At 41.1% G+C, this 20,654-nt stretch overlaps 1 protein-coding gene across 1 annotated transcript in view; it reads left to right on the top strand.

The window, feature by feature from the left end:
• Positions 1-345: 345 nt before the first annotated feature.
• Positions 346-20,654, top strand: part of Lmpt (Limpet) — a 512,992-nt gene continuing 492,683 nt past the window's right edge. Inside the window, exon 1 of the mRNA XM_065224671.1 lies at positions 346-520. Coding sequence (XP_065080743.1) covers positions 425-520 — 96 coding nt within the window. The 5' untranslated portion in view covers positions 346-424. The remainder of the gene's footprint in view (positions 521-20,654) is intronic.

Genomic DNA, 20,654 nt, shown 5'->3' on the forward strand with positions numbered 1-20,654 from the left:
GAGAGCACCGCAGCAGGTTCCGTTTTTGACATTTCTCCGAATCGTGCTACAGATGTTTTTATTTGAATTTCGGTTGCGATCCGGTGCGGCTCGCATAGATTGCTGAATTTCGTAAGTGCCCTTAGCGTTCGTGAAAATCCAGTTTCTTCGGTGGAAAAAGTGCAACTGCAATTGTGTACGGGTGTAAATTGTACAAATCGAAAAAGAGAGCATCTGTGTTTGTGCAGTGTTATCAATTCAGGAGAAGAGAGTGAGAAGCGGCAACCCGACAAGTTTACCTGGTGAGCTGTGGGGGAGTGTTGGCTGAAAGTAGTGTGGCGTTGTTCGTTAATCAAAGTGTAAACAAAAGTGCCTTACCAAAGTGTTCACAGCTGAGTGCCTTATACAAAGTAACGTTTCGAAAATTGAGGAATTACGCCAAACCATGCTGACCTTATCACACAGCGGTGATGACCTGGCCAAAACGTTGGCCGGAGCGCTGACCATCACCCGCACTCCGAAGGATCAATTCTCCGATAAGGTACGTGCACGAAGATGGACAGAGTTGTCTATTTTGTTATCATTTTATCACACACATTCTATACGGGAGAATCACTTCAAGCCGATTGGCAAAAAATCAATTAGGTTTCTACTGGTAACAGTTGTAGGGGCGCGCGCGCGTTAAAATAACAACGTTTTGGTCACTTCCATCGAACACTGCTCGATAATTAAGTTCCGTGATTGATTGACAGTAGACTGACGGGAGCATGATAGGCTGTTCTTATGTTTGTATGCTTCGAAGGAAATGATAGTGAGAAGCGGCAAATCTGACAGCATCGAGCAAGAAGCTCTCTACAGGCATTTAGAACAATTGCAAATGATAGTGTATGGACACGTCGAATACAGTTCCGACATGTAAATTGACCCCGCTAGGGGATCTGAATGGCAGGATTAATTCAAAGTGATGGATCTAAATACTTCGTGCTATAATCACAAGTGTGCGGTCAGCAAAGGCATTTCCGTATAATTCAACGCCTCTCAAGAAATTTGCTCCATACTTTACAGGAATGCTCCTGAAGTGCAATTGATGACATAAAATCTGCTATCTTCTTTACTGGTGTTGGGGACGATTAGCTGAACTAGCTTAATCATATATGTATCTTTAGGATTTAATATTATCTGTTGATACGAAAAGAACAGTTTTTCCGCCCACTTGATGAGGGGCAAGGTTGGACCTTCTAAAGTGGGTTTTTCCTTCTCAAATAAAAAAAAAACTCACGGTTTCGACATCCATTGACTGTTTTCGGCAACGAAAATTTAGAACTTTAATTTAACTGTATTTTTCAGGGCTGTTGAAACGGAGTCGGAGCAGGACTCATTTTTTCGTATAGGGAATCGGAGTCGGAGTCGAAGAAAAAACATTGCTGACTCCGACTCCGACTGTTAAGGAAAAATCATTTAAAAACTAGAACCTAATTTGGTCCACGTGCTACTCTTTTGGCTCATGAACTATTCGATTGAATTTGAATGCCTACCATGAATACAAACATGAACCGTTTAAGCCCAGCTAAGCTGATGATTTTGATCTAGTAAACCTTCTTATCATGTATTATTACTATTTTGCAAATAAACACTGTATATAGGGCTATTATTATTGGTTAAACAAGCAAGTGAGATAAAAAAAAATATTTAAAGGAAATACAGTGAATTCTCTACAACTCGACATTGCAGGGACCATCGAGCTACAGAACAACAATCCATTAGGAAATCGCCATCACAGATGCCATAAAATTCATGTTTACTATGGTTCTACAACTCGATATAAAGCAAGTGGACATCGAGTTCTGGAAGCTTAACTGAATTAAGATTAAGATTTTTTAAATAATTTATTTATTTATTTATCACCGTCTTCGATTAGTCGTACAGACTGAACTATTTTACTTATAAACTAGAAATTACTACTTATCCTATTTCTAAAAAGGTTTTTAGTCAAATTAAAATCGAATTCGTCACAGACAACATTGAACAAGCGAAGACACGAATCAAAAGGGTTGTTGTAGCCGTAGTTTGTTCTGTGGTATGGGAATGCTATTAAAGCTGAGCTCCGAAACCGTCGAGGAGGAATGTTAAGCGGGATCTGTGCGAGAAGTTCAGGGCAATCGATAGATCTTCCAATGACATCGAAAATAAATAGCCGCTGCATCGTTACTCGTCTTACAGATAGTGGTTCCAATCCTATGAGCTTGCATCGGTCAGAATAAGGAGGAAGATTGGTCGGATCGTTCCAAGGAAGTTGTCTCAGTGCAAACCGTAAGAACCTTTTCTGCACCCGTTCAATCGTGAGAACATGAGCTACATAATAAGGGGACCAATTCGGAGCAGCGTACTCCAGAATGCTGCAAACCAACGAGCAATAGAGAGTTTTCAAAGCGTGGATGTCGGTGAACTCGGAAGCGTGGCGACGGATGAATCCCAGCACAGAAAAAGCTTTGGCAGTGGTAATGCTCACGTGTTCGTTGCATCTGAGCCTCGAATCGATGGTAACGCCAAGGTCACAGATGGACGACACACGTTCCAATGATGCAGTTTCCATTCTGTATTGATGAAGAATGGGGTTATTGCAGCGACCGAAAGTAATAACTTTGCACTTCATGTTATTGACCCGCATGCCGTTATCGCCACACCATACCAGTATAGTATCAATATCTTCTTGTAGGGCAATACAATCCGGAAGAGAAGCTATGACACGATACATTTTAGGTCATCAGCGAATGAAAGCTTAAACGAGGAAAGCAGCAGACGCAGGTCATTTATAAAAATGTTGAATATTAATGGTCCCAGAACGCTTCCTTGGGGTACACCAGACGTGATTTTGAAAGTGCGGGATCGAATAGAGTTGACCGCAACATATGCAGTATGATCGCACAAGTACGAATATATCCACTCTGTAATCCAATCTGGAAAACCTATGTGCTTCAGTTTTTCCACTGCTAGAATGAACGAAAATTAAAAAAAAAACGATTACTGCATTATTTAAAGAGGAAAACGGATTATTTTCCAATCAAGGCAGGGCTGGTAGAAGGTCACTTTTGACGTAGGATTACGTCATTCGGCATTTCAAAAAACCAAAATCGACCGCGCTACGGAAAGTGGTCAGGTTTTGACCACTTGCAACTCGGATAATAGCGGATGGATTTTGATTCTAAACAAGCCAATCGATTGGAAAGTTTTCTACTAATCTTCTAAATGAACACTTTATCAATTGTCAATAGGTCACTATTGAAAATTACACAAATGTCCAACTGTTTCAATGGTAATCAAAATTATCACCTAACACAGATTTCAAAATCTAATTCCATTTGGTATCGCCGAACGGTGCATATTCAATCACAGTGTGGGGTGGTGTCCGGTCAGTCGTCATCAGCAGCAGCAACAGCAGTGCATTCGGCGCGTGGCGATGAATATTTTTTTCCTCGATTTGTTTTCCGTCGATCTTGTTTTCCGTGCTGAGGACCAATACTACCGACGCCAGGAAGGCAGCTCCTACACCTGGACCCTACCTATTGACCCATCAACTCATAAACCGGGGACCAACGGCTTTACTTCCGACTGGGATTGAACCCAGGCCTGTTTTTTTTTTCTTTTTTTTTATACAGGGGGGAATCTGCTCCCAGACACCTGAGAAGATAATTCAGGGTGTGGGGATGGGAGAAGTAGCACTCCCGACCCACTAAACCTTACCCTGTTCTCTAGGCCCTTGCCCTCCCCGGAACCGCCCGAAAGCATTACGTCATGGGAGGGGGCCGGTTGCGCTATGGCGCATCACTAAGTGTTGTGTCAGACGTGACACTCGATACTGCACAGTGAGCAGCTGTGCAGGGCCTTCCTCTTGTAGATCGCTGTTAGTTGTTCGCCTGAGTTCTAGAGCAGACGTGAAAGCCAGCCAACTGTCCAGGGCCAAACAGGACAGATTTGACCGCTTACCAGCTGCGTGTGCTAAGCACCCTAAGAACCCGGTGTCACTCCTGCCTTTGCACAACGAGGGTTTGTGCAGGGCTTATCAACCTCCTGGGACGAGCTGGATGGGGTTCCAGCGTCCTTACTCTGCGGTAGTTCGTTTAGCCACAATATCTCGATAATGAACGTTTCCAGGGCACACCACGAGGAGGCGAACTACTTCATGCACTGTTAAAGATCTGGGTGTACTACTTGACAGTAAGCTGAGGTTTACCCACGAAACACGCAGCAGTTTGAAGACATTCATTGCTTGAAAAGTCTCTACTGCGCGCTGGTACGCAGCATACATGAATATGGAGTGCTGATGTGGGCGCCATACCATGTCATTCAGATAAACCGGATCGAGCGTATTCAAAGGAACTTTCTTCGATTTGCACTTCGTTTACTTCCGTGGAATGATCCGGTTCGATTACCACCCTACGAGCATCGCTGCGCCTTGATACATCTACCGACCTTGGCTAGTAGGAGGATCCTGTTGCAGCGGCTTTTTATATTCGACATCCTGAAGAGCAACGTTGACTGCTCAGTACTGCCATAGAGGTAACTCTAAGACTAGAAGGTCCTGAAATAACGTGCTCAACTTTTTGGCTCAGCTCTGGTACTCTCTTCGGTCCCAAGCTAATCGATTCACCCCTCGAAACATAGGAAAATCTACTAACCCCTCATTTTATCTGTCAAACTTTCATAGCGAATCAAAACAAACATTGTGTAGTAGTAGAATTTCGACTAGAATGGGGTACGTTAATCGTTTGCTTGGGACCAATAGGCTAGTCGTTAAAATCGTTAGTTTCGTATTGATTGTTGGTACTGCTGAGCAATATAAATGTAAATATTCCGGCCAGAATGATCCGGCGTGCAGATTTTCTCCGCCTTCCTGTGCACCGCACTCTTTATGGACAGAACCATCCGTTTGATGTTTGTTGTCATCGTTTTAATGAAGTATTTGTCCTTTTTGATTTTAATATATCTAAGGCAATGTTTAGAAATAGGATTAGTGAATAGCAATATCTGTCTGTACGATCAGTTTGAAGACTAGTAAAATAAATAAAAATGAATAAACAAATAAATAACCGTGAGTCGATTCCTTTGCTATTCGGCCACAGTCCCGTATGGATATCTATTTGAAAAATCATGGTATTTTTCTTAAATTATTGATTAAGTAAAAGCACAGAGAACTGACATCCAAGTCAAATTCCTATAGTGTGAAAGAAATTTAACTGCTATTTGGAATAGACATTTGAAACTAGCAATATCGTGGTGACGCTAGTGTCGCTGCCCATCGACGTCGATGACCGACGTCATCTTAACATAAATGTCAAAATTGTTGTGAGCAAAACATTGTTTGTTTACAACTGATCAAAATATGGGCCGCAAGTGCGAGTTTTATTGATGCGCAAATAAACAAGGTGTTACCAAGCGAAAATCTTTTCACAATTTTCCTAAGGATGCTGAATTGCCCGAACTACAGGAGATTTTCTTCTCACGTGGAGTTCAAGTGCTTGCAACGAAAAAGTTATGCTCCGGCCACTTCCCCCCGGAGGCTTTTCGAATGATCCAGATGCAGGGTAAGCAGTGTTCAAATCTTACCACATTTTTCTGAATTTAAATGAGGCTTATTCGAGTTCACACCCTCACTGAATCATTTGAAGATACGCCGCCAGTGAACCAGTCAGTTTTTCTCCTGAATACTATGCCCAGTTAAAATTGGAACGAAAAGTGGTTGTAGATCCACCGACAAACCGACATGAATGACCATAGCAAAAACGATAAAATTTCTGACCAAAGCACACTACTGACATCTGGCTCCGTGTTCGCGGGAAATATTTAGTTAAGCCATGAACCCGCATGCAAAAGTTATGAATTGGTTCGTGTCTGATCTATTCTGGACAAATTATTTTTATCTAGATCAAAAAATCTTATGGTTTATGACAGTTTCGATCACTGCATATTTAAATCTGCCGTTTACGATTTTCGGGCAAAAGTTAGAATTAAGTGTAATGTCCGTTTGTTGGTGGTAGATCTACAGGAAACTGTAAAAGAGCTTAGTTTTTTATTCGAAAATAATGTTTCTGAAGAAACTCGATTGATTTTCGTTGTTTTGCCTTTCTTGTTTTGAACTGATTTGACAGTTCATTTGGATACACGGTCAACCCAAATTTTAGTTCAGTTTACTCATTAATCTCAAAAGGTGATAACTCGAGTCGTAGCACTCCGTATGGCGGCGCTAGTGTTTCTAACGTATTTTAATTTAAATTCTTACACATAATTTTTCGAAAAATTTGTTCAAGCTTGGATGTCTGTTCTCTGTGGTAAAAAGGGTTCCGACTGCGTACGTTTGCCCAACTGGTGGGGCAATCCTGCGTATTTTGTTTAAATGTTTATCAAACAGCTTCATGGCGCGGGATTTGACCATCGTATTATGTTTATCAGTTCGGTTAGACACCTTCCTTACCTTGAAGATATGAAGTCCGACCCGCTTAATTGTCTGCTGGACGAACCAGACGGAAGAATTAACCTTCTTGGCCACGTCCCGAATCGAAAGGTTCGGATTGCGCCTGAAGCAATCCCTCACCTTCCTTACGTTCACGGGGTCGGTCGTCTTCGCTTTTCTTCCACTGCCAGCTCGCCGCTGGGTCGTCTGGGTCTCCTTGAACGATTTTACCACACGGGACACGGTCGAATTGTCGATTCCAAACTGTTTCGCGATCCACCTGTGGGACTGGCCTGGCCTGGCCTGACCTGTCGAAGTACTTCTTGACGAGATTTTGCACATGTAAACATTACACTCTAAACTAGTTTTAATCAAAATTTCATCTATTTTTACCAGCGCAATAAAAAGTTATATTCAAAAGAAAGTGTTGCAGTTTTCTTCGAGTACAATCTTTCTTTAGTAGAGGCTTCAATCGTAGTCATAATCATTGGTCCATAATTTCGTTTACCTGCCTTTCGAACCAGTGCGTACTTTTACCGAATGCGTACTATTGCCCACTTTACTCTATATAAATTACCATAACATACATACATTTATTTGTATGTACGCCATAGTACGCCACAATACTCGGTTTGCGGCTGCCGCTCTCCATCGTCGGTCATGCCCAATGCTCGCCAGATCACGCTCTACCTGGTCCGCCCATCGTGCTCTCTGCGCTCCACGCCTTCTTGTGCCAACCGGATCAGTAGTGAACACCAACTTTGCAGGGTTGTTGTCCGGCATTCTTGCAACATGCCCTGTCCACCGCATCCTTCCGGCTTTGGCCACCTTCTGGATGCTGAGTTCGCCGTAGAGTGCAGCGAGCTCGTGGTTCATTCTTCGTCGCTTGAAAACTCCGAGTGCTTGCAGGTCCTCCTCGAGCATAGTCCATGTCTCGTGTCCATAGAGGATCACCGGTCTTATTAGCGTTCTGTACATGGTACATTTGGTGCGGGGGTGAATCTTTTTTGACCGTAGTTTCTTTTGGAGCCCGTAGTAGGCACGACTTCCACTGATGATGCGCCTTCGTATTTCACGACTCACATTGTTGTCAGCCGTCAGTAAGGATCCAAGGTAAACGAGTTCCTCCACTACCTCGAGAGTATCCCCGTCTATCGTGACATTACTTCCTAGACGACTCCTGTCATGTTCGGTTCCGCCTACTAGCATGTACTTTGTTTTTGACGCACTCACCACCAGTCCGACCTTTGCTGCTTCGTGTTTCAGGCGGGTGTATAGCTCTGCCACCGTTCCAAATGTTCTTGCGATAATGTCCATGTCATCCGCAAAGCACATAAATTGGCCGGATTTCGTGAAAATCGTACCCCGGCTGTTGAGCCCGGCTCGTCGCATTACACCTTCTAGAGCGATGTTGAAGAGTAGGCATGAGAGTCCGTCACCTTGTCGCAGTCCCCGACGAGATTCAAATGAACTGGATAGTTCATCCGAAACCCTTACGCCAGTGGCGTCGCCTAACCTCACTTTTTACCTGTGCACCAACTTTCAGAAACAGATTTAGTGCCATATTCATACTCGAATCGGTTGAAAAACACACTTAATCTTCTAGTTACCTCGATATCTATCCATTGCAAGCAATATTTTGATAATTGTTTATGTTTTGAGAGTTGGTGCACAGGTAGATTGAGGTTAAGGCGATGCCACTGCCTTACGCAGTTTTGCACACCGTCCATCGTTGCTTTGATCAGTCTGATCAGCTTCCCAGGAAATCCGTTCTCGTCCATGATTTTCCATAGCTCTGTGCGGTCGATACTGTCGTATGCCGCCTTAAAGTCGATGAACAAATGATGCGTTGGGACCTGGTATTCACGGCATTTCTGGAGGATTTGCCGTACGGTGAAGATCTGGTCCGTTGTCGATCGGCCGTCGATGAAGCCGGCTTGATAACTTCCCACGAACTCGGTCATTTTAGGTGATAGACGACGGAAGATGATCTGGGATAGCACTTTGTAGGCGGCATTCAAAATGATGATCGCTCTGAAGTTCTCACATTCCAAATGGTCGCCTTTCTTGTGAATGGAGCAGAATACCCCCTACTTCCACTCCTCCGGTAGCTGTTATGTTTCCCAGATCCTGACTATCATCCGGTGCAGGCAGGTGGCCAACTTTTCTGGGCCCATCTTGATGAGTTCGGCTGCGATACCATCCTTACCAGCTGCTTTGTTGTTTTTGAGCTGCTGAATGGCATCCTTAACTTCTCTCAGCGTGGGTTCCGTCCTCTGCTGCACTGACGTAGTCGTTTCCTCCATTGCGCTGGTCTCCCGTGCCTACGTTCTCCTCGCCATTCAGGTGCGCATCGAAGTGCTGCTTCCCCCTTTCAATCCCCTCACGTTCGTCCGTCAAGAGGCTCCCGTCCTTATCCTTGCACATTTCGGCTCGCAGCACGAAGCCGTTGCGGGATGCATTCAGAAATTCCGTGTTTCTTGGGAACGGCACAGCAGTTCCATTTCCTCGCACTCCACTTCTTCCAGGCGGCGTTTTTTCTCCCGAAAGATGCGGGTCTGCTGTTTCCGCTTCTGTTTATACCGTTCCACGTTCTGTCGGGTTCCATGCTGCAGCATTACCGCCCGCGCTGCGTTCTTATCCTCCAAAATCGCTCTGCACTCCTGTTTGAACCATTCATTCCGTCGACTTCTTTCCACGTACCCGATGGTGCTCTCGGCTGCGTCGGTGTTGGCTGCTTTTACTGTACTCCAGCAGTCCTCTAGAGGGGGCACATCGAGCTCGCCCTCCTCTGGCAACGCTGCCTCGAGATTCTGCGCGTATGCAAAGGCGACATCCGGTTGCTTCAGTCGCTCTAGGTTGTACCGTGGCGGGCGTCGGTACCGTACATTGTTGATGACGGAAAGTTTTGGGCGCAGTTTGACCATCACCAGGTAGTGGTCAGAGTCGATGTTAGCGCCACGATAGGTCCTGACGTCGATAATGTCGGAGAAGTGCCGTCCATCAATCAGAACGTGGTCGATTTGCGATTCCATCTGCTGTGGTGATCTCCAGGTGTAACGATAGGAGAGGCTGTGTTGGAAGAAGGTGCTACGTATGGCCATGTTCTTGGAGGTGGCGAAATCGATGAGTCGTAGGCCGTAAAATGCGTCCTTGTCATCATCAGTGCTTCCGGAGTGAGGGCTGTGCACGTTGATTATGCTAAAGTTGAAGAATCGGCCCTTGATCCTCAACCTGCACATTCTTTCGTCGATCGAGTCGATCACGCGCTTCTGCATTTCGATGAAAGCTGTGCCCAGCTCGCGTGTGTTGCCGCAACTCTGGTAGATGCTATGATTACCTCTAACCGTTCGCACCATGGATCCTGTCCAACACACCTCCTGCAGCGCTACGATGCCGAATCCGCGGTCCTTCAGTAGATTGGCGAGTATTCGGGAGCTCCCGATGAAATTGAGAGATCGACAGTTCCACGTGCCGAGTTTCCAATCGCAAGTCCTATTTCGTTGCTGCGGTCGTTGCCGTTGGTCTCGGTTCGTATTCCTCTGTTGCTGATTTTCCGTTGCAATGCTTTTTTACGGCTGGCTCGCAGGGCCTGACACCAACCCCCTAACTTTCCGGAGGACCAGGGTGCACAGTTCTGCTTAAAGTCCTTCACTGGCACTCGGACGTAGATCAGCCGCCCCTAACATGGGGAACAGACGGTGTTGTGAGCCGCTCCTCCTGGAGAACAGACGCTCAGGCTTGCCGAAGCAAAATACCAGTAAATTGTAAAATCCAAGTAGAGGAAATGTACCAGTAGTACCGTCCCAATGACGCGTTAAGATTGATAAAATTGATAAATAGCACATTTTTAGCGATGGGCCCAATCTCAGGCCCATAGGCTAACATTAGAGCCATTTCCCCTACCTACCAAAATTCATTGTGAACTATGGGAAAAATTACAAAAAATATAAACTTAAGAAAAAAAATAACACGTTCGCTCTTGCCCCACTGTACATCACTGTATTTTACTTTTTCAACTGAAGTTGACTGCCCATACAAGCATAACTGTCCCATATGTATAGGAAATCTAGCAGATATGGGGCAGTGTTATGCTTTTATGTGGAGTTTAGATGTCAGTCAAGAATGGCTCAGGAAATTTTTTTTTAAGTTTCACACACGCGATATACACAAAAACTTGCAACCAATTGAATTCAACCTTCAAAGCCACAATACTGACGCACGGTATCAAAACAACCATGACAGTGAAATTTAATCAGCACTCATCGCATTACTAATCTTCACCACAATCGGATGAAGCGACGATGACAGCATCATGCCATTCCGTGAACAATTAAACGCGTTGATTCCTATCCGTTACCCTCCCGGTAGCCCTGACTGATGATGATGATAAAGATGATGATGATGATGCATTCGTCGAGGGATGTGGATATGAGCTATGAGCATCGAGTAAACAAAACTGTTTGCCGCACTCCTGCGGACATGCAGTCCGTTTCCTCCCCGTTCTCTATTGTGTCTGTCTTTCCTATCTTCATCGAGTGACTTCAGGATCGACACGAGCGTAAATAGAAGCACGTAAGTGGGCCTCTACTTGTGGAAAGTGCACTCCAAATGGACTGCATTGCGTACCTCTTGCGGTGCATACTGATAGGCCTCGATCCCCGTCTAACTACCTACATTGTGTTGATGTGTGTTACATTACCCAGGTATCCCATTCTTAATACTATGGATTCGTTCTTGTCACGGTGAAGCTGACGGCGTTATTGTTATTATTAACTGTTGTATGCTTTTGCATGCAGGACGAAGCGACAACTTTCCATTTTTGAAATATAATCGCAACCTGGCCGACAAAAGGCGTGCATGACCGGCCGCTGTAAAGAGTGGGCCGTCTTCGGAACGGATTTGGCATGGCCGGTGGCATACTGCCATTTAGGGTGAAAGGTTTCGAATTTAGTGAATTGTGAATGCATACAAGAACATAATGCATGTTGATCGATTAAAAGGATTCCGAAAAGGAAATATGTTTGAATCATACTCCCGAAGTAACCCCCTGTTACCCTACATTGTCATATCGAAGCACGCCCTCGAAAGGTGCAAAATATTAGCCAAAGTGCACTCACGTCGCCCGCCGTCCGCCGCCGGTTGCCTTGGTTTGTGTGGCTTTCGGCGCATAAGAACAGTAGTGAGTGAGTAAATACCTATCGTATGATTATATGACCGCAAGATACTCCTCATCGCCGGTCCATCCATATCTGATGTGGTTTTCGTTTGTCAGTACCTATCTACATATACCTATTAGGGTGGCTCAAAATATCGATTTTACTACACCTAGCTCATTCGATTCTAAATCAGGTTCTGATAATTAATTATCCCAGAATTAGAGGAAAGTGAGCTTTCAGTTCGCCTTTTGCTTCGATGATTTACGTGTAAGCTTGCTATCTGTACTTAAAGGCAATTTTCTCAGCTACCATTTTTAGATTGAACATTACGATAGTTAGTTATTGATTGATTACGAAGCTGATAACTTTTTGATATTATCAATTCGCTGATTTCAGGGTACTATGACAAATTAGCCGGGATTTTTGTCATATTCTTCGCGCCAAGTGTACCAATGTTGCCTGCTGAGCAGTTAATGGAGCATGTCAGAAGGATATCATTTTCCTAATTAATTAATAACTAATCACCTTGACGTTAAATCAAAAAGTGGTTTTGACCACAGTTGTAGCTGAGGAAATTAGCAAGCTAGCACGTACATTATTAGGGCAACAGGTTAGGGCGAGAAGAACAAAACGTTCCATTTTCCCACAGTAATTCCCATGTAAACTTTAAAGGGTCAGTGCTGTATGAGATCGCAACCAAATTAGCTCAAATTTTGGGAGAATGACCAAGACCTGAAAATCAGTTGAGCGTGATGGTGAAAAATCGATATTTTGAACCACCCTAATACCTATTGGACACCTCGTCTCAAATGTACATACCAGACATAAAGTAGCTACAACAATCGAGTTGTCTATACATGGAAACCAAGGCATATGACGTCATTGTTGATTTTGGTCGAGAAGCTGATGTTTACTGATTTGATTTCTGAGTTTGCATTCATTGATTTTGAGGTTTTTTTACTTATGGTATGCAGCTGCGTACTCAGCAGGGGGCGAAGGTTGCTTTTGCCACTGAGGAAAATCCTGAGGGGCAGAAAAAATGCTAAACTAAATAAAAACAATTTTATCTAACAGCATGATATGAAATAAATGTTGAAGTCAATGGCCATGACCAATTTCTATTCAAAAATCGTTTGATGGATAACAGAAATGTTCAATGAGCGAAAAAATATTCTCGCAAACATTTTGAAGATATCTTTTGTGAACATGTTTTATGATATATTGATCTTGAAGCAGACTTCCGCAAGCTGCAGAAATTTTAAGCAGACATATGAAGATTGTTGAATTGATGGCTTAGGCTCCTTCAAGAAAATGTTTATTATTATTTTTATTCCTTGGTTTTGTTTTCCGTCGATCTTGTTTTTCGTGCTGAGCACCAAATGCTACCAACGCCGGGAGGCAGCTCCCACACCTGGACCCTACCTACCAACCCATCAATTCATGAACTGGGGACCAACGGTTTTACTTCCCTTCCGAACGAAGTTGTGATTAGAGATGTTATGCCTCAGAACCAGCGTTGCCAGATTGTTTTAAAGCTTATCGGTATCGAAGGTATTTAAAAATCGGTATTCACCATTTAATTAATTTTATATTTTTGCCGTTTTTGAAAGCGAAAATTTTAACGATGGTGACGACTGGGACTTGAGGGGGTGTGCTTTGTTAAACGGCTTTCTCAGTCTTAAAGCAGTCTTTAATTTTTTTAATTTAATTTTTAAATTATCGTTGTTCTCAAGTGATCAAAATTGTAAGAAAGTAGTTTTTCAATTAAATATCATTAAATGAAACCAAAATATGGAAAATCAGCCACAACAACGACTAAACTATTGACAATGACGACAAACAATATTTTCACTTGAAATAGGTCACAACCCATGGCCGAAATGTCGAGCTGATTACATCGTAGTCGTTGCAGTGTTTAAGACTGAGAAAACCGATAATCAAAGCAAAATTTTAGATTTTGTGCAATGATCGGAAAATTCCGGAAGAAAACTCCGGGGAATGTTTGAATTAGCTTCTGAACAAAGCCGAAAAAACATCCAAAGAAAGACGAAAGAAGCTCTCCTGGAGGAAGTTCCAGGAAAGTTTTAAGGAAAATTGGAAAAACATCCGTGAAACTTCCAAGACACGAATTGAAAAACTTGTGGCGATAATTTAAATAAACCATCGGAAAAAATCGGATGTCACATCTAAAGGAAGCCAAAAATGTTTCGGAAACCGGAAATCAATTTTCAGAACTAGCCATTTCCAGGGAAAGCCAGAAGAAGCTTGGAAAACCCTTCCAATAGAAGTAAAAAAAAAAAACCTTTGGCTTATGGTCAAACTTCCAGAAGAAGATGAAACAAATTTCTGGGAGAATTAATTGAACTTCTTGGAGAAGACGAAAGAAACTTTCTGGAGACGCTGGCAGAAACTTCTTAGGGTAGATTGGAAGAAACATCTGAAGAAAGTCGTTAGCCAGAGCGCTTACGGAACAGTCGAAAGAAACAAGGACATAATTTCGGAAGAAAGAACATCCTGGGGGATGTTCTAATGATCAAAAAAAAATCCTGATATTCATAAAACATCACTGAAGACTCCGCAATTTCCCAGAAATTTTTGGAACATTCCTGAAATGCACTTAGGAATATTGCATAATTCCTGGAAATTACTTAGGAGTTCTTGTAATTTTCCTAAAATTAGGGGCTTTTTGGAGTTCTCTGGTCATCCTCGAAGCGCTCGGAATTTCCCTGACTTCCAGAATATCTCTAATCATCTTTGAAGGTCTGTGGACTTTCTTGAAGATTAAAAAATATCTTAAGTGCTCTCACAATTTTCTTGAATTTATTGTAACATCAGCATTGAAGCTTTCTGATCTTCCCGATTTCTTAATTTTTTAAAGTTATCGACTTTGGCATTAAAAAGTATAGAACTTCCCATAAAATGTTCTCACAATGTTCTAATGTTCATATAACTTCCCTTGCGTTTCCTAAATTTGCATGAGCCTCTCAGGACATTGCTGAAGTTTTAGGAAATTGCCTGACTTTCTCGGAACTCCTTTATAATTTCAGCAATTTCATTAATTAATTGATCTGTCCTGATGTTCTCTGAGCTTCACTAAAGTTTCTGAAAATCATTAAATTTCCCTGAAGTTCTTTGGACTTGTGAAGTTTCCAAAATATTTATTATGTTTCCTTAAGTTCACTGGAGTTCGCTGGACTTTTCTGAAATTTCCGGGTTTTCAAATTTTAACAGAAGTTATTGAAACTGTCTTTAATTTATCGAAACTTACACAAAAGTCTGGACTTTTCTGAAGTTTCAGAACAGCTAGTGTGGATCCGCAATAAAAATCTGATAGCATCCTTGAAGTTCCGGGAAAGTTAGCCCAGTGGCAGGCGCGTAGGCAACATGTTATACAGTGACAGCGGGCCTAGAACAGCAAAATAAATTATTTGAGCCTGGGACATGCTGCCTACTGTCAAACGCTGCTGTTGGTATAGGCCTTGTCACTGGCCTGGGGAAAGTTAAAAAAATCGGGAGAAGATGAAAGAATCATTCGAGCGAAGACTGAAGAAGCTTCCAAGGTAAGGTAGAAGAAAATTCCAGGGAAAGTTGGATGAAACTTCAGGGAGTTAAAAAAATGAATAAAGCCAAAAACGGTGAGGAAATGCAAACATTAGTCGAAAGAATATCAAGCATAAGGCATATTTAGAGATGTTTGCTTAGAATTTTTAAGGCTAAAAAAATATGAGCTAAATATATGAATCCAGGCCTGCTGGGGTGGTAGGTAATCACGCTTACCACTACACCACCGGCGCCGCTAAAAGGCGTAAATATGAACGAAGTTCTCCAAAAATCTACGAAGTTTATTGATCTTTAACGAAGGATCCTGTATTACCACCAGTGATGGCATAATCATCCTCATTCTCTCCGTACGGTGTAGATGGCCAGGTCGTTGGGTCGTGCATCGGGAAAAGGCCTTCCACGATGACTTTTAGCTTATCTGAGCACATTTCAGCGGGCATCGTATGCGGTATGCGTCGCCCCAGGAGTTGGCATCAGCGTCTCGACACAGCTCCTTAAAACAGTTTGACTTCCTCTGCTTTATCTCTCATTTAAGTGCGTCCCTGCATCACTGCTAGTTCCTGCTAGTCTCCCGAAAGTCTCCCATGTTATTTGTGAACTGTTCCACGATATTTCGACGTACATTATATTTATATGATGATCTTAAGTTCCTAGTTGCGCCTTATAAAACCGGAAAATTGACATTGCCCATCTTCGGGTATTTTCTTAACGAGCATCACTCCATTGTCTTATCGCATGTGCTTCATTATACTTTTACTTTGTCGACTCCATGCACGGAGAACAAATTATAGCAGACGCAATTATTTTTCCTGTCAAAATAACTATATTGTTCAATTGTTTTAGAGGTAACCCGAAACTATAGTTGATTTGACTATATAGAGGGCAACAACTATAGTCCATAGTTGGCTCCTCGGTCGGCTCAACTATATTTTTCGGTAGATGAACAAACGTCAAACTTCAAAATACAACTATGCTTTAGTTGATTCAAGAAAACTTTTGTTAGGAAAGCAAAATTTTACAATGTTTATTAAACGAACTGCTCTTCATTATCGACATATTAAGGAAGTTTGTTTTGCTTCTTTATCGATCTAAAAAACACAACTGCAAAATCATAAAAAAAAAGTGAACAAGAACATTCAACCTAGATTTGAACCGTGTTCATCTGCGTGAGAGCCAGCTATCTTATCGCCTGCTCTACACATCACAAGTTAAAAGTATGTGGATTTATGATGACCACTTGAAACCAAATTATATAAATAAATTACATTTGACAGTTGTTATAATTGATCAAAGTTATAGTTGAAATGAGTATAAGATGAACAGTTGAATCTATTAGGTAGATATGATTGAGTTGACGGTCAAATTATTGTTGGAATAACTATAGGTTTCTTTCAAACAACAATATTTTTTCATGTGAAAGTAACTATAAGGATTGTTATCTTAACTAACGAATTTGTTTTCCATGTGGTACCGGAAAAGATATAGATATTTACATTATTAGCAATGCTGTGATACAACCACAATGCACACTGGGCCAGGAATTGAATCTAGCAGAGCAAAATTAATAACTCCGAAACGAAGCATTTCCGCGACTTGGTGTTTTCGGCAAAGTTTCTCATCATAATAAGGACCATCTACTGACACAAACAAATAGTTCAAAACTCTTCCGCAAAGATGGCGTCACAATCTAACTTCTTTCTCTGACGTTTTGGAGACTTGATGTCTTCGGCAAAGTTGTTTATCTTGACAAAATAAACAACTCTTTCCAAGACGCAAAATTTCCACAGCCAACTGGTTCTGATTTGTATGGTTAAAGAAAAAAAATGTCGAAAATAAGTTTTTTTTTTCTTCCTGTTTTGGTTTTTTTCATGGTCAAAATAAAATATATTTCGCTGGAAAAAAATTCATAGTAGTGTCTCTAACCGTTTATGAGTTATGAACAAAAACCTAACCACCTTCTTCTTCGTCTTCTTCGCATTTCAAGCTTATTGCATATCGCATATTAGCTTATTGCGTGCTCTCAACTTAGTGTTCTAGATGCACTTCCACAGTTATTAATTGAGAGCTTTCGATGCCTGTACCATTTTTGCATTGGTATAATTGTGTGGCAAATCCAATCATACTTCTATGCCCAGGGAAGTCGAGAAATTTTACAACCCGAAAAATTCCTAGACCGGACCGGGAATTGAACCCAGCCACCTCCAGCATGGTCTTGCTTTGTAGCTGCGCCTTTACCGACTGAGCTAAGGGAGGCCCCAAAAACTAACCACCACCCCTTTTAAAAATCAATAACTCATGAATTAAGTATCATTTAAATAAACGTTCGTAGGTGCAATTGTAAGGAAATTATCGCAGAATCCCATAAAAATATAATCTGAACAAAAAAATGTCAGAAGAATTTTCTCGGTTTGAGAAAGTTGCTAAGAAAAGTTAGAAAAATAATGTTGCGAGTAGCGACCATTTTTCTAAAACAAAATGTGTTCTTTGAAAGTTGATTATCTTACACTGGCGATCCATAATTGTTATAAAAATGATAACAATGATAAGAGGCACCACTCTGAAATTTTCACCAGTTAAAGATAAGAAACTTTCAAGCAGTAGATTTTGTTTTAGAAAAATAGTCGCTACTCGAAACATTATTTTTCCAGCTTTTCTTAGCTATTTTCTCAAACCGTGAGAATTCTAAAATAATTGCCTTTTAATTTTGTTAACAACGATTGTTTCTACGATACTTGAATCATGAGTTATGGATTTTTAAAGTATTTTAAATCCGGGAAAATTCGGAAAAGTAAAAATAAAACTTTCTGGGCACTTAGGGTTTTTTTTTTATAATTCAGAAACGGCAAGAGACACCACTTTGAAATTTTAACCAGCATAAGATAATTTTGTTCTGAACACATTTTTGTTACTCAGTTAGTTGTTTTTTTCTGATTTCCTATGTTATTTTCCTGTATGGTGATAATTTTAGTGAGAAATATTTTTTTATTATATTTTATATGGATTGATGAGGTAATTTCCTTACCATTTTAACATAAAACAATTGTTCTACGATGCTTGTTTCAGGAGTTATGAATGTTCAAAGTACGTGATGTCCAGAACAATCCAAAAAATTCAACTAAAGTTTTCCCGGTAAATTGGCCGCTCCATTTTTTTAAATTTTTTTTTTTTCGTTCATATGATTATAAATTATACCTGTGGGTGAAATTTCATAACATTCTGAGAGCCTTTCGCCCAAATCTGTTCGATAATTTAAAAAATTCCCTATCTATCATTCTAGGAGTGAGCAAGTTTTTGACTACGTCTTTAATTTCTATACTGGGGGTCACATTAAAAAAATATCAAAATTCAGACATTCAACGAAAAATCCCAAACACGGACGCAACGATAGAGCGCAAATCGAACAAACTACAAATTGCGCATGCTCACATGAGCAAGATCAATGCTCTGTTGATCGCTCACCATTTCACCAATCAAAGGAAGGGATAATAAAGACGCTTGCCATGTCGTTTTCTTCGTCATTTACTTTCAAGCAACGGACGGATAAGCGTTGGACACGACGTATGAGTGTAACAGCACGCATCGCACCAATACGAAGACGACGCAGTGTTGCCATATTATTTTCAATTTCAATCTGTATTTTAACCGTAAAAAATCTTTTTAATCTGTTTCTGGCTGACAAAAATCGGTAAAATTATGTGTATAAATTCTATAGTATTGATCTAATTGTGGATCGTCGAAAACATACTTGAAGTTCATTTGAAGTTCAGAAACAGTTTGTTCATAGTTTAGAATCTTGAAGAATGACTTATATTTGCTTTCTAAAGAATTAATCCATTTAAACGACCTCGAAACCTTGGATATTGATATTTTTTGTGATTTGTATATTTTCTAAAAGTCTCAAAATACAAAAAAAAAATCAAGTCCCAGTAATGTGAGACAAACCTCCGAAATTACGAAAATCTTTGTTTTATTTTTTTTACTCAACAATTTTAGAAAATTTATGAAATAATTTTATGAAAAAATAAGATTTTATGAAGTATTAGTTGTAAAACGTTATACTCGATGTTTCATTTTTTCACATTCTTCCGATCAAAGCAAATTTCAACTTCATCTAATCATTTGGCAGATTAAAAGGATATTGAATTCGCTAGCTGTTGCTCGAACCTATATACCTAAGTGTACTCAGTATTATTTTGTGATAAATTTCGGGTGGTTTCATCTTTATTTCCTTATTTGCAATCATGTTCATATGTTTTCTCAGCTTTATTGTATTTTGTCACAATATATAACTTTTATTTGGATGTTTAGTAGAATTGCATAGATTAATATCCAGTTGACTTTTCAACTCACAATCTGTAATCAATCAGCTTGTGGGTTGTTAAAAGGGCTTGTTTACCGATTCGACAAATCAAAAAAATAATAATCATAGAACCTGTCACCATATGATATGACTAATTAAACAATTAGAATGAAAAACTAACATCCCTTCTAACAAGCAATCAGAAATCAGAACATTTGAGCATCAGAAATCCATCAAAATTAACGAAGATAGAGGAAATGGCTTTAATGTTGGCCGATGGATCTAAGATTGGGCCCATCGCTAAAAATCTACTATTTATCAATTTTATCTACATGAACGCGTCATTGGGACGGTACTAATGGATATTTTTGGTCACTTTTGAAAATTTAGTCGATTGCTGAATTTATCTTCTTTCCTTTATTTAACGTCGGTCCCTGTTCCGCAATCTAGTGCCAATCACCGACGGACATCGATTGCCATCCATTGACGGCAATCGAATGTGCAGGAAGGCAGATTCCACACCTGCTTGGAATATCGCACCCATTCAACACACATGGGCCGGAACCCTCCCTTAGCTCAGTCAGTAAAGGCGCAGCTACAAAGCAAGACCATGCTGGAGGTCGCTGGGTTCAATTCCCGGTCCGATCTAGGAATTTTTCGGGTTGGAAAATTTCTCGACTTCCCTGGGCATAGAAGTATGATTGGACTTGCCACACAATTATACCAATGCAAAAATGGTACAGACATCGAAATCTCTCAATTAATTACTGTGGAAGTGCATCTAGAACACTAAGTTGAGAGCACGCAATAAGCTAATATGCGATATGCAATAAGCTTGAAATGCGAAGAAGAAGAAGAAGAAGAAGAAGGGCCGGGACCAACGGCTTTACTTCCCTTCCGAAGGAAGACGTTACCAGAGATTGTTATGCCTCAGAAAAATCCCACCGACCTCGACTGGGATTGAACCCAGACCCATTGAGGTGTTAGAAAGCAGTCACGCTTACCACTACACCACCGGTGCCGGCACCTTGATATCACATCAAAGTGGATGCACTTCAATCGTGTCGAAAATATGGTGTAATATTACTTGCCAAAAAGGACAAAATTATCATTAATACATGAACTGACATTACGCTGCTTTTACTGCATTTGTTTATTGTTGTGGCCATAAAAATTACATGAGATTTCCGACATGATTGAAGTGCAT

Source organism: Ochlerotatus camptorhynchus, unplaced genomic scaffold, assembly GCF_037179485.1.
Source record: "Ochlerotatus camptorhynchus isolate MF236.1 unplaced genomic scaffold, CSIRO-AGI_Acam_v1.1 ptg000213l, whole genome shotgun sequence".
In the NCBI taxonomy this organism is placed as follows: domain Eukaryota; kingdom Metazoa; phylum Arthropoda; class Insecta; order Diptera; family Culicidae; genus Ochlerotatus; species Ochlerotatus camptorhynchus.